This window comes from Triturus cristatus, chromosome 7, assembly GCF_964204655.1.
Source record: "Triturus cristatus chromosome 7, aTriCri1.1, whole genome shotgun sequence".
Lineage (NCBI taxonomy): Eukaryota > Metazoa > Chordata > Amphibia > Caudata > Salamandridae > Triturus > Triturus cristatus.
The window spans coordinates 956,835,992-956,849,709 of NC_140590.1; the positions used below are offsets into that span (position 1 = coordinate 956,835,992).

The window sequence follows — 13,718 nt, forward strand, 5'->3', positions numbered from 1 at the left end:
CACCTGGAAAACAAGGTTTAGACATTCCTTCATACACTTTTAACCCAACTGGACCCAATGCATGTAACAGTAATCTTTTCTTTTGCGCGTGAGACATTTTTCCGTCTTCATTCAGTGCATCAATGTAGTTACAAAAATAAGGTTTCCACTCCAACCATTTCAAAGGAGGTTCTGTTCCAGAAATCCAAAATGCTTGTGGAGGAGTAATATTATAATTAGGTTGACTCATAATGTGTCAATTTATTTCTTGCCTTGACTGAAATACTTAAGGAAAATTTTTCCTGAAATCTGTAAAAATTATGAAAAGTACTCCTCGTTAAAACCAGGATTAATTAAAGGCAAGAGCATACGCTGTTTTTGCTGGAAAGAATTAACGAACAATGACTTAAGCTTGAAGCAAAGGAAAACTCTTAACTGTTTCCACCACGCTTTTTACTAGAGAAGGTATAAATACCGCTGAGAGATCCAGTGCAAACGTAGCGTTGACTTAAAGTTCCCAGGAATCACTTACACACTTGTGGCGCTGCATTAATTATGTAGAAAACGTCTTCCTAGTTGTACGCGTTATATTCTTGTTGTGCCTCGGATTAGCGGTATCCTAGCAACGCGTACGCAAGGTTACGCACGCACGTTGCTATCACGCTCACTCGCTCGAGGCAGTCACAAACAGCAGCTTGATGATCGCGCACAAAATGCAGGCAGCAGAGATGCGCTCGAGACACAGCAGTAGCGGAGGCGCGCTCGAGCCACAGCGGTAGGATTCTCTTGACAAAACCTAAATATCTGCTAAAAATTAAGTTCGAGTTCTTTAGAGATTCAGCTCACGTGTCCGCTCCAGTTGCTCCGGTTTATTTATTTTTTTAACTTCTGATGTCAAATCAGCATTTGTCGGCAACTTCGGATCACAGCATTTGCGAATCTTCTTAGATTGTGCTTCCGAGGTTGATGTGGGTTCATCCGCTCTTCGACATCCCGTCGCCAGTGTAATGAAGATGCAGGAATCACGAATAATAGTAATATCCTTTTAATAAGTCGAAGAGCTGACCAGCATACAAACAGTCCTTCTCAATCCCAGTAACTGTCTGCGCTACTCAAAAGATACATTCTGTTATGACACAACACATTCTAATAAGAACACTTAACTATCATCATACAGAATTAAGAACGAGGAAACACACTAAGAATGTAAACACAACAGACTCCTTCTTACATTATTAAATCACACTCTTTTATAGGATTTTAGACAAAAGGTTCATAGATTCACTACATTAGTACATGGCCAAAGAGAAACATCTGTAACAGAATACATTAGAAGATTTTCTCACTATTACTTACATACACTACATGGGATTCTGTGTTCACTGCATCAAGGACATGTGGACGCAATGGTTACATAGTATGTTATTCAGTCTGAGACAACTACACTCAGCCTTGAGGAAATTACATTTGTTCAGAACATTCAGCAAAGTCTTCAACTTGCTCAGTGATGGAGCCTAGAAATATTCATAGCAGAAAATGAAACCGCAAAGTTAATCACTTGGTGTAGTACACTGTCACATTAAAGATGTATGAAAGGTGCTTACATAGCTGCCATGTGTGATGTGCTACGCCATTTCAGGTTTTCTTTGAAATGTTGGGACTTGTAATCCTGTTTTACAATGCAATAAACAAGGCGAATGCCAAATTCAAAGAAAAAACACGGACTGCAGCAGCACATGGACCTGGGAAATGTGACATGACTGATACTAAGGTAGCCTGATGCACTTAATGCACGATTTCTATAGCGATCGACATGAAACTTCTACAATTTTGTGATCACTTGAGCAATCCTTCAATTGTTTCCATTGCAATTCGTATCACTGTATTATCATGTTACTTGCTATCATACAGGATCACTGAAATAGGTGTTAAGCACATTTGTGTCTATGTAACCTTCATTTTTAGTCTCCTGTTTTTCTTTGTAATGTTTTATTGTGTTCCACTGTTCTTTTGTAACGTAACTGGCTCTATTGTACAGCACTACTGTTTTTCTTTGCAATGTTATATTGTGTTCCACGGTTCTTTTGTAATGTAACTGGCTCTATTGTACAGCGCTCTGACACCTTCGGGTAAAGTCCGCGCTTTATAAAAATGCAAAAATAAATAAATAAATTGTGCTTTTCAATATTAAGATCTGACTTTGTCTGTTTAAGAACTGGACAAAATAAGTCTCATTTTGAGATGACATTGAAAATTGGACATTGTAGTTTCTCGGTAATCGGCTGCAGCCAAGCAATCTAATATTTCATGAAAATCCCAAATGCTAAAGCTCTAGCGGCCAGGCTGCCGACCTTGGAGCTGGGAACCACGTTCACGCCTCGGCATGGGCTCAACATCCTATAATTCTGAGCAAATCACTGAATCTCTCCGTGCCTACTAAAAATGAATATGCCCTTGTGTAAAGTAACTGGTGCTCATGAAAAGCGCTCCAATACCTTCGGGTCGAGTTCGTGTTACGTACAACTGCAAACGAAAAAATAGACCTACACCTAACATGGACGCTGACTGAAGAGCAGCATTCTAAAAAATACGCGGTCTAGCATTTATAAACTCAACAAATAGGTACGAGGTCTACGACGTTTCCTTGGCAAGCGACGAATAACTCGACCCATGCTGCACATGCGTAGTGAGTTATTGTGATGTACGGCGTTGCTAGTAAAACACTGGTCACAGCGACGTCATCGCGTAACCTGTAACATCACACGGTTTCTTCTTGCAACATGATCTAGTGTCAACCGAGGCTGAGTGGAGAAGTTTGGAATCGTGCGGTAGCAGAACAGCTCTTGCATGGAGCGGCTACGTGGGCCGTGATGATGGGGCCCCTCTTATGTCGGGCCATTTTCTGCAGCCTGTGCGTCCTCCTGGCCGGGCCCCAAGGTAAGTGCCAGCAAAGGGATATATCTCTCAGTGACTCAAGGAGTGGTGGCATTGGCTGAATAAGAACAAGGGCACAGTATTCCACGTGAGATCCCATTTAACCTGACCGGGCAAGTCAACTGATCAGGGTGGCCAGGAGTGGGACCTGGTCCCTATCAACCAGTCTTCCAAAAGGATAGAAAACCTGACAAAGACAGGTTGACAGCGGCACCAGCAAGATGATAGTGCTATCCGTCTCCTGACTGGTCCATCTTTAGCCCAATAGAGTTTTGAACAGGTTGACGGGCACCTCCGACCCGGCAATAGTATCGCCTGTACTTGCTTTATTTATGTTGGCCTTACTTTTAGTTGTATTCATTGCGAGACGATATTTGTGCATGGTTTATTAATTATTCATAATGTCCGGAAGCTGGTGGCATGCAATGGGTGGATGAGTCCGGGGACCAAGGTCACCGACAGCAAAATGCAATTTAACTTTGTAGGACTCTCACCTACCGGTAACTGCATATAAATTACTCGGTCCGACTATAAACTTCACTGAAATGTAAACATATTTGTATTTGATTGTTAAATAATACATTATTGCCTTTAAAACGTATGCAAGGTATAGAAAGCTTGCCATTTTAAATCACCAGCCACAGAATGTTGCAGAATTGATACATTGTCAGGAGGGAGGAAGCTTACTAAGTTTGGAACTTGTGACAAACTGGTTACCCAAAGATATCTGCAGTAAGTACATTCACGCATTGATCTGTCGCTGAGTGATTGGAGCCTATGATGTCTAATATATCAAAGACAAATATTAGCTATATTAACATACCATGTTTCTTATTGTGATCAGAATCTCTGGACTGCATGGTGCATATCTTTGCAGTAGGCGTATTTTCCCACTGAGCTTTCTAACTCTGATTAGAATATTAGAGGCTGTGACCTGTGGGATAGAGGTGGGTTTTTGCAGACACTCGATAATTCCACAAAAAAACGATTTCGCAAGGGTTACAGCAGCTGACCTCCAGAATACAGGTAGAACGCGAACATACAATACTTACAGTGCCTTTGTATTTGTTTACACTTTACCTTCTACCTTGCATTATTTCCCCTTTTCTACTATCTTCTCCATACATACAAGTATAGTTTGTGTAGTCACACTTCAAGTTTCTTTCGCCCATCGCACAGACACCGTACTAGCAGCTAGTTAACACATAACAGCCATGTGCATGAGCGAACATCCCCCCCCCCATTTAATGATTGCAATAACCCATTTCAATTTAGTTCACCATAAAGACACTTAAATGACTGCATGGAATGGTTTGTTTGAGTGCACAAGACTAATCCCAAAAACTAACTGTAACCAATAACACTGAACAAACCACTAACCTTGGATTCCGGAGCAGCGTGCTGCCCTGCATGAAGCGCTTCAGTACCTCGTCAGGGGTAGTAAGCGGATATAAATGCAATTACAATTACAACCAGTGTAAGCGACCAGAGTGCGAGATTTATTTGTAATCGTCACACACGAGTCATGCATGGTTCATCACTTTAAAGACAGTCCAAAGACGCGAAGTCGAATTTCGGCCCAAAGTCCAATGAATTAATATGGCATTACAGATGCCTTACCCATTCAGTCCAGTGCCTCTTTGCTGAGACTGTATTTATTTATTTTTTTCTTCTGATTTTACAAATAAAGTGAGTGTTGGCGCGACACAGGTAAAGGATACATCACATGTCGCATGACAACAGCAGTAAAGCAACAATGCAAAGAAAATGGGAAAATAACACTCAACTATATAACGAGTCCTGAGCCACTCATCCCACGTGTGAGCTAAGTGTGTCAAGGCTGCGTAGGTGTGCATATCTGAAAGTGGACCATGGCCTGTCTGTGCATGGTTCCTACTGTATGCCCCTGAATCCGGCCCATTCCTTCCAGATTTTATAGTGTTTTTGGTAAAGAGTAAATCTGGTGCTCCAGTCCCATACAACAATCCAAACCCTTAGCCCATTTTTCTGTGAGGCAGCCGTTGTGTCCTTTCAGGCTCTGGCAATATTCCTTTTGGCAACAATCAAACCCAGCCCGAATAAAGCCCTTTGGTATCAAGTGCCCTCTAATTCATCTGTGATGTGTAAAAGAATGAGTTTGAGGTCCCAGGGGGATATTCCATCCCAGAACACCCTCCAGCTGTCCAAGAACCACCTTCCAGAAGTGAGAGTATGGGGCAATGCCAGAATATGTGAGGTATAGCTCCTTGTGAGTCATCACAACTCTGACATTTCCTCATGCCTATCAGGTTCATGAGATGTAACTGTGTTGTGGCAAGGTAAACGCGGTGGAGCAACTAAAGCTATCAGTCTACATTGGGATGCTAGGGGCCTCCACTGCTTCCCTCCAGTTGTTGTCGTCTATCTGACCCAGCACCCCCTCCCACGACCTCCTCACCACCCCATTTGATCTGGCAAAGTACAGAAAAGCATTTTATAGGTCTCAGACAATTTATGGTCTTTAATGTCCTTAAGAAGAATTTTTGCTTCCATTGGGGATGGCCTCCTCTGACTGTATGACTGGTAAAAGTGTGTTATAAAGCTCCAAATGGCTCAGTTGGGTAAGTACCATGGGGTACAGGTCCAGAACCTGATTATTTCTTTCACAATCAATAGTGATTTTGTACTAGACTTTTATAAATGTACCACACCTCTCTGTTTTTATTAAAAAAAAATATTTATTACATTATTTGTTTTGTTTCTCTATTTTTCTCGCTAATTGTGTAAAAATGTTATACAAAAAGATAATACCAATGGGGCCCCTGGGATTACCTCTTTTGCCTAGGCGCTCAAGTAAAGTGCTAGTCTCCTGAAAGAAATCAGTTCTGCGCGAGCAGTTCCGTCTCAGCCTCAGAAACTGTCCGTACGGGAGATTGTCCCTTAGATTTCTGGGATGATGAGAATCCTATTTGAGTAATGTGAGCCTTTCTGTAGGCTTTCTGTATAAAGTGGTGTATAGATTGGAGTCTTCTACCTTAAGATATATGTCAAGGAAGCTGATTGTGTCTCTGTGGTACGTCCTAGTGAATTGGATATCTGGTGATCTTGCATTGATCCAATTAGAGAAGTCAATGAGACTCGGCTCATCACCGGTCCAGATCATGAGAACGTTGTTAATTAATCGTTTCCAGATCGTTATGTTATTCAGGAAGGGGTTGTCATGTTCATGTATGTGTGCATCCTCATAGGCATCCATAAAGAGGTTCGCCAGACTGGGAACAAATCCGGCTCCCATTGCTACTCCCTTACACTGGATGTAAAATTGGTTCTGAAAGAGAAAATAATTATTTTTTATTGCCACACAGAAGAGGTCCAATAAGAATTCTGTCGGTACCCAGTGCGGACGTTCCCTCCCGTCAAGTACCTTTTGCATGACTTGAAGAGCTTTCTTTTGGAAATGCTTGTATAAAGCGATGTGACATCTAGTGTCACCAGGAATTGTTTAGTCTCATCAAATGGTTGCCCTTCAACCAGCTGTATGATATGCATTGCCTCTTCTATCTATGATCTTGTTGTTGTCACTGTAGGTTTAAGGAAGCTGTCAATATATTTGTTGATAGGCTCAGGACAGAACCACACCCCAGCACTATGGGTCTACCTTGTGAACCTTAGGTAGTGTGTAAATTGTTGGTGACAGGGTACCTTTTGGTTTAAAAAGCCGTGTAAATTGTTGGTATACAGGGATCCTTTTGGTTTAAAAAGCCTTGTTCCTGTTCTGTCAGGTAACACCCTTCTACCCCTCTTGTTGTCAGATCATGTATAAGTTCCTGAATCTCTGATGTAGGATCTCTTGCAATTTTAAGGTAACTGTCTTGAACCCCCAATTATTTCACAATTTCCTGAACCTAATCTGTTGTATCTTGTATAACTATTGCACCGCCCTTATCAGCTGCCTTTATGACAGTGTCTTGATTGTTTTTCATGGTCATTAAGCTGTCTCTCTCTCTGGCTTCGTTACATTGTATTTGATGTAATCTCTGTTCTTCAAAGACTCCATTCCTTCTTTCAAAACAATCTGCTCATAAGCCAAGATTTTGTGGGATACCATGTGTGCCACTGGCATGAAAAGAGAGGTAGTTCTAAATGGCGTTGCAGCATTTAGCCTGTGCTGTAGAGGGTTTGTCATAAAGTAATACTTTAGTGTGATCTTTCTTAAAAAAAAAAAAAAAAGTTGTAATTCAACCTTGGTGTTAAATGAATCTCCAGAGGTCGTGGGGATAAATGATAATCCCTTACTGAGGATGCTTGTTTCTGACTCAGTGAGAGTGTACTTTGATAGATTCATGAAGGGGTTCATGCGGTCATTGGACAGACTAGGTATGGGTGGCTGTTCAAGATTTACCATCTGTATGTCTGTCTGCTGGTCTGTATTTCGTCGTGTGATTCCTCTTGGAAGAACCTGACTCTGTTGTTCCCACTCTGAGTGTTGCCTCCCAGGTTCCACCCCCGTGGCCTGCCCCAATTCTGCTCTAGCCCTCATCCCCTGTTCGGGTTCCATGTCTTGTCTCCTAAAAAAAGAAGAATGTTGACCACTGGCTGAATCTTGATAGGAGCTAGCTTGATTACAGGGCGATAACTGGTTCCTGCTCGTTCTGTGTCCCTCTCTGGGCCTCTTCCAGCCGAATAATCTGAAAAAGTGGCGAAACGTCTAGGTCCCTGCCTACCCTTGTTGGTAAAGTAACCCTGACTGTCTTGCTGATAGTAATCGTCAGACAGATAGGCGTAGATTAATTTCCTGTCATAGATTCTAATGTCCTGTGCAAGTTTATCCAGTTTCCTATTGAGTGTTATGGTGTTGAACTCTGCAATCATTTTCTCTACGCTTTCTAGTAATTCCTTAGCATTTGTGAGTGCCTTATCGTCAATGATTTATTTTTTCAAGTATGCATCTCTTGGGTCAAACTCTTGACGTATTCTATGGCTGTCTCAACCCCAAAGGCCATCCAGTGCCTTGAGCACGTATTCGCTACAAAGCTAAACCCCTCCCGGAATTTTGGGACTTTGATAAAAATGGCTGGTTCGTTTATTACCTGGAGGCCTTTCGGTATAATGTTGGACTGTAGGTATTTTGTTAATACATGTCCATGTAACTTTGCTCTTATAAGTTTTTCATCTAATCTTACTATTTTCGCTAATTTTTCATTCAATGTGGCATCAAGTTTGGCTGTACCCACACCTAGGAAACAGTGGACTCCCTGTTCCTGTATCAATTTATTGATCTAGTCTTTGCTATATGAGAGAGTTTCTCTCTCTGACATATTATTAAAGAATCTGACTTCAATCGGTAAGAATCAAAGACCCTCGCAGGTATTACCTCCTCAACAATACCATTAAGATCAATGGAGTCACCCTGTATCCCTCGGAACCTGGGTAAATAGTTATAAAGCTACAATTGGTTCCGTTGGGTAAGTACCACGGGGTACTGGTTCAGAGCCTGATTATTTCTTTCACAACCAATAGTGATTTTGTACTAGACGTTTATAAATGTACCACACCTCTGTAAGTTTTAATCAAACATATATATATTAAATTATTAGTTTTGTTTATTAATTTTATGTCCATGTTGCCTCCAGTATTTAAGGAGGTTTGGGAAGCAAGCACTGATGGACTTTGGCATCAATACATGACGATCTCTAAGGACTGAATACTACTAACATTTTGAACCCACTACCCCCTGGAGGCCAACTAGCACATCCAGAGGGGTGAGTTTCTAAGACCGTTTATTCAGTGGTCACCTTTCGGAGTCCATGTGTGGACTTGTTTTTATTAAAGGGAGAGGAGTACACTTGGTCTTTTCCTCTCATTACGGGGACACAGCTAAAGTTTGAAATAGCTGGTTGATTGGTAAGTACATGTAACGGATGCAGCAACTGCATAGAGTAGTAGCTATACACATGTAGGGATGCAGGAAGTAACTGGCAAGCTCATCATTTTGCAGATGATCCTTGAAAAAGAACTCTTTCTGGGCTCAGAGGAGTTAATAGTTTTTAATCTTGTAAATTACCAACCACCAAGGGTGAGTACCCCAAGAGTATGGCGGCTTACACAGTGTACATTTTTTATTCCACACCATACTAATAGGAATTTCGTTTTCCTTTGAATAGGCTATCACACTTCCTTCTTTTGTCCTGAAGAAGACCCTACTTGATGTATCTACAAATATATATATATATATAATATAAAATCGTCGCTGTACAACCATCTCGTGTCCTGGCTCACTATAGCAATTAATTTAAAAAAATAGGACTAGCTAAAGTGAAAGACCTGCAAAGGACGGGGAATTTATGTTATTGTCTTGTTTATTGTTTGTATTTGAAAGGTCAACCAATTGCACTAAAGGTCACCATAGTCACCCATTGAATTGTCTGTGTATTTGTTATTGTGTTTTCTGTCAGACAACCCCCCTTGGTATAATCCCTTTGTATAAAATTGTTTACACAATTAGCGAGAAAAATAGAGAAACAAAACTAATAATGCAATACATATATATATTTTTGATAAAAACGTTGAGGTGTGGTACATTTATAAAAGTGTAGTACAAAAACACTATTGATTGTGAAAGAAATAATCAGGTTCTGAACCAGTACCCCGTGGTACTTACCTAATGGAATCACTTGTAGCTATATAGCTATTAACCGAGGTTCCGAGGGATACAGGGTGACCCCATTGATCTTAATGGTAAAAGTATGTGGTAAACCTGCAAGGAGTGTTCAGTGCATATCACATTCTGCCTGTAAGTCTTGAAAAGACTTCAGCGTTCCGCTGTGAATCATGTCCCTCAGTGTGGCCTATGGCATCCTCGCCAGAAAAAACTGGTACGGCTGCAACTTCTGGGATCCGAGTGCCCTGCCACAGTGGGGTCTTCAGCATCCACCTACCGATCCATCCTATTGATTTTGTGGCTGCTGTCCAGACCCCAAGCATCACTTGTCTGGCGTGACCAACATCTTGGCCTAGATTTTCACCTCAAAATTCAACAGTGAGATCAGCCGAAAGTCCTTGCAGTGCATGCCCTCTGTATCCGTTTTCGGTATCATAACTATTGCTGCAGTTCTAAGGTCTGTAGGTAATTTACTGTTCTCTACAGCCTCCTGAAAGGCCTCCAGTAAAAGAGGACCCATCTGAGGCCACACCAAGTGCCAGAACTTTACCGGAAAGTTACTAGGTCCCAGCACCTTACCTCCTTGTAGCTGTGCCAAGGCTGCGTGCAACTCATCACATGTGACATCAGTCTCCAGGGATTTGCATTCCTCAGGGGACAGACAAGGCATTGACAGGTCCAGTACAAAGTTATGTAAGTCTGCACGAAGCTCAAGGGATCACACTGTACAACTCCCGATAGTTTGATGCACAGGCACGCACAATTGGATTAGTCCCAGTCACTTGTGAGCCATCCTAGTCCACCAGATAATCCACTGGGCCCCTGGTATCTCTAGGAGTACACAGCCAGTGTAGATTCTTGTATAAAGTGCATGGCCATAGGTATCAGTATAACCAGAAAATACAAGTGTACAATTATCCCTCCCACTGATTCCCAGTACATAATGCACTGTTTAGCGGAATGAGTCACAACCCAGGTTCACTATAATTGTCAGTCAAATACCTACAGCGGATGTCAGTGTTCAATTCAGTTCTGGTTTTCCTGATCTAAAGCTCTGCCAGCTGCAACATAATAATTAAAGGCAGTCTTGCCCCCATGCCTCCAAATCCTGGACCACTTTATCATCTGTACAGGAGATGTTCAAGTGCTGTTCCTCACCAATTCCTCATTCCAGCATTTCTTTTATCCACAAACCCTCACTTGGTATTCCCGGACCCATCTAGCCCATTGCAACCCTCCTCTTCACAAGGAGCAATGCCAACTGGAGTAGCTTGTATGATATCTTACGCCCCCTGGGTTTTTTGTTAGCCACAGCAGACAAGCACCAAGGGTTAAGGGGACAACCATGCCCATCGCAGCCGAGACACTGGGTGCCATTAGTTGCCAAAAATGATGGACCTCCTCACAGTGCCAATCCTGGTGTAAGAATGTGGCCACATCTTCCCCACAACAATGCCAACTTGCTCCCCTGCTCGGGTCAATGCTATGGAGTCTGGTTGGTGTTATGTAGGTACAGTATAAGTAATTACAGTGTAGGGTCTTACTCGCTTTGCTGCCACATTGATTAATTTTGCTGCGAGTGGCCATCCTTGCGTCCCTTGCTTCTTATGTGAGCTCCTGCCAAAGCAGTGTCTGCGTGTGCAGTGAATCCTGTAAAAGGGAATTCTTCATCAATGCCACATAAGGGCTTTCTAGGTTGAGTGCGCATTCCTCAAGGTCTTTGATCCTATGCCTGGCCCGTTTTTTTTTTTTAATAGAGTTTTATATAGCGCGAACTTGACCCGAATCGGGTATCAGGGCGCTTTACATAGCACCAGTTGTGTTACATTAGGACACATTCATTTCTTTTAGGCACGGGGAGATTAAGTGATTTGCCCAGAATCACAAGATGTTCAGCGTCATTGCCGAGACTCGAACCCAGTTCCCCAAGTTCGAGGTCGACCGCCCTAGCCGTTAGGCCAACTACATTTGAAAGTAAATTCAAATTATTAGGTCTTCAATTCGAACATTTCAATAAAGGATTACATCACTTGTTTTGTGCCCTTCTATATGACACATATCTCATTCATTAACTCTTCCCCATCCCTGGGTCTGCAATCACAATTGATTTATAAAAAGGGACTGACCAAACGATTACCCCATAATAGTTCCCTTCTTTGTAGATAACATTTATCTTTGAAGAGAAAAGTGTTCTCTTAACACCACACTTGCAAAACCAATTATGAAGTTAGCAGAAATTTCAGGTAGGCAATTAGTCTTATGAAGCACCTTCCTCAAAACTTTGAGGGCAGCTCCCTGGGACACGTTTGCATAGAGTCCTTCGACATCACTGGCTACAGGTACACTACACACATACCCACCAGATGTTGGTGCAGGTTTGAGCATTCACATAACAGTAGAACTTTACACAAGAGTGGACTGTAGTCCCCACACTCAATGATACAGATCAAAATGTCTGGTCACACTATCAGTCTCAAACAGTGTATACTCCCATCGCCATTTTCGAAACTTTACCCAGGACATGTTCAGTAGACCTTTGTCCAATATCAGGGCATGCTTGGTACGCCCCTCCAGTTCACAGGACAGGTCCATGACATTGCCTAGTCAGGGGCTGGCCTAGCCCACTGCGCTCATGCTTAGATAAACTTTATGCTAGGGCCAAAAAAGTAGGATACCAGATACACGCGGTGGAACACTCCGAGCAGGGGAAAATGCTGCACTACCATGCAGGGGACATTCCCGTCTCCACAAACCAAAAGTGTAATACCATTTCCGACAACCCCTACAAAGCTTCAGCAATATTTGTGGCAAAGCCAACACTCGCTGGTGTGATACACTCTCCCCCACGCATACTGCTTGAAAATTAGATACAGGAAGAAGGAACGTCTTACGACTGAGGCGTGCTAAATCCAATGTGATGCACGCTGAATGGTTGTTCTTATACTCTTTTCCTTTCTAACCCAGTCTCATCTTTGTGTGGGGTCGGCCTTGTTTCGGGCTCTTCTGGTAGGTCTTGTGCTTGTTTAGAACTTTTTTCCAGGAGAATCGAGCTTGTTTTAATAGTCCAGATCTGGCACCTCCGGAGGCTCACATGCGCGCGCATGCGCAGTGCCCGCGAGTCCCGCAGCGAAGGGGTTACAGAAGCACCACGCATCACTGGCGGAAGGAGGGGTGGCAGCACCCGTGCCCGGCGTGCAGCGAGCAGCACCGAGACCGGCCGAGGCCATGCACCGGCGTGCCTAGAGACCCTGGGCAAGAAAGGCCGCCTTGCAGAGGATTGCATGCCAGTGTGCAACGTTTGGTGCCAGCTGCGAGGTGAGCAGCCCGAGGGTCAGGGCATGGGGAGGGGGAGTGGGGAGGTCAGCGTGTGCCACTGCAGAGTGAACCTGAGGGAAGGTGAGCCATTGGACGAGGGTGTGGGGAGCCCTGGGGAGGAGGGCAGATCAGGCGTAGGAATGTATCCCAGCCCGTGGGGGTGAGGAGCCGGGGGCGTGGGGAAGGTTGGGTGAGGATGTTATTGTAGATGGTGTGTGCTTTGGGTCTGGGTGGAGGTAAGCCATGTGAGGTGGCGAGCTGGAGGTATTCTGGTGGTCATGGGAGGGAGGGCATGATGAATCGTGAGAGAGAGCCGCTCTCTCACGATTCATCTCTGAGAGGGCGCGGGTCGGAGAGGTGGTCTCCGTACGCCAGGGGTAGGGAATGGTACAGATCGGCGCTGTATATGGAGGGAAGAGTGAGTCAGGAGTGCAGGGGCGGTGTTTACTTGTGGCTGAGGGGAGGCATGGTGACTTTTGGAGGTGTAACTTGGGAGGCACGGTCGTATTGGGGGGAAGAGGAGAGCAGGGTACGAGGTGTTAGACGTAATGTTAAGGATTCATTAAAATGATTACAATTACTTATCAACAATCATGAAAACAGAGTATGAAGCTGATACTTGTGATCTAATGAGTGGATCTGCCTGCACAAATCTTTTAAAACATCGAGTGTTCGAATGAACTTGGCTTTTGGTTATGTCTGTTTATATGGTGTTGAGGCAGACATGAAATACAAGCACCTATGGATGGACGCCTGGAATAGGATGGCAGTGCCTACCCATGTTAACTCAATCTAATGCCCTTTTGCAGAGACCTTGGTAGGAGACTGGCTTCTTGATCATTTCTTTAAT

At 43.4% G+C, this 13,718-nt stretch overlaps 1 protein-coding gene across 1 annotated transcript in view; it reads left to right on the forward strand.

Moving 5' to 3' along the window:
* Nucleotides 1-2,623: 2,623 nt before the first annotated feature.
* Nucleotides 2,624-13,718, forward strand: part of TXNDC15 (thioredoxin domain containing 15) — a 109,615-nt gene continuing 98,520 nt past the window's right edge. The window contains exon 1 of the mRNA XM_085617990.1: nucleotides 2,624-2,916. Coding sequence (XP_085474116.1) covers nucleotides 2,850-2,916 — 67 coding nt within the window. The 5' untranslated portion in view covers nucleotides 2,624-2,849. The remainder of the gene's footprint in view (nucleotides 2,917-13,718) is intronic.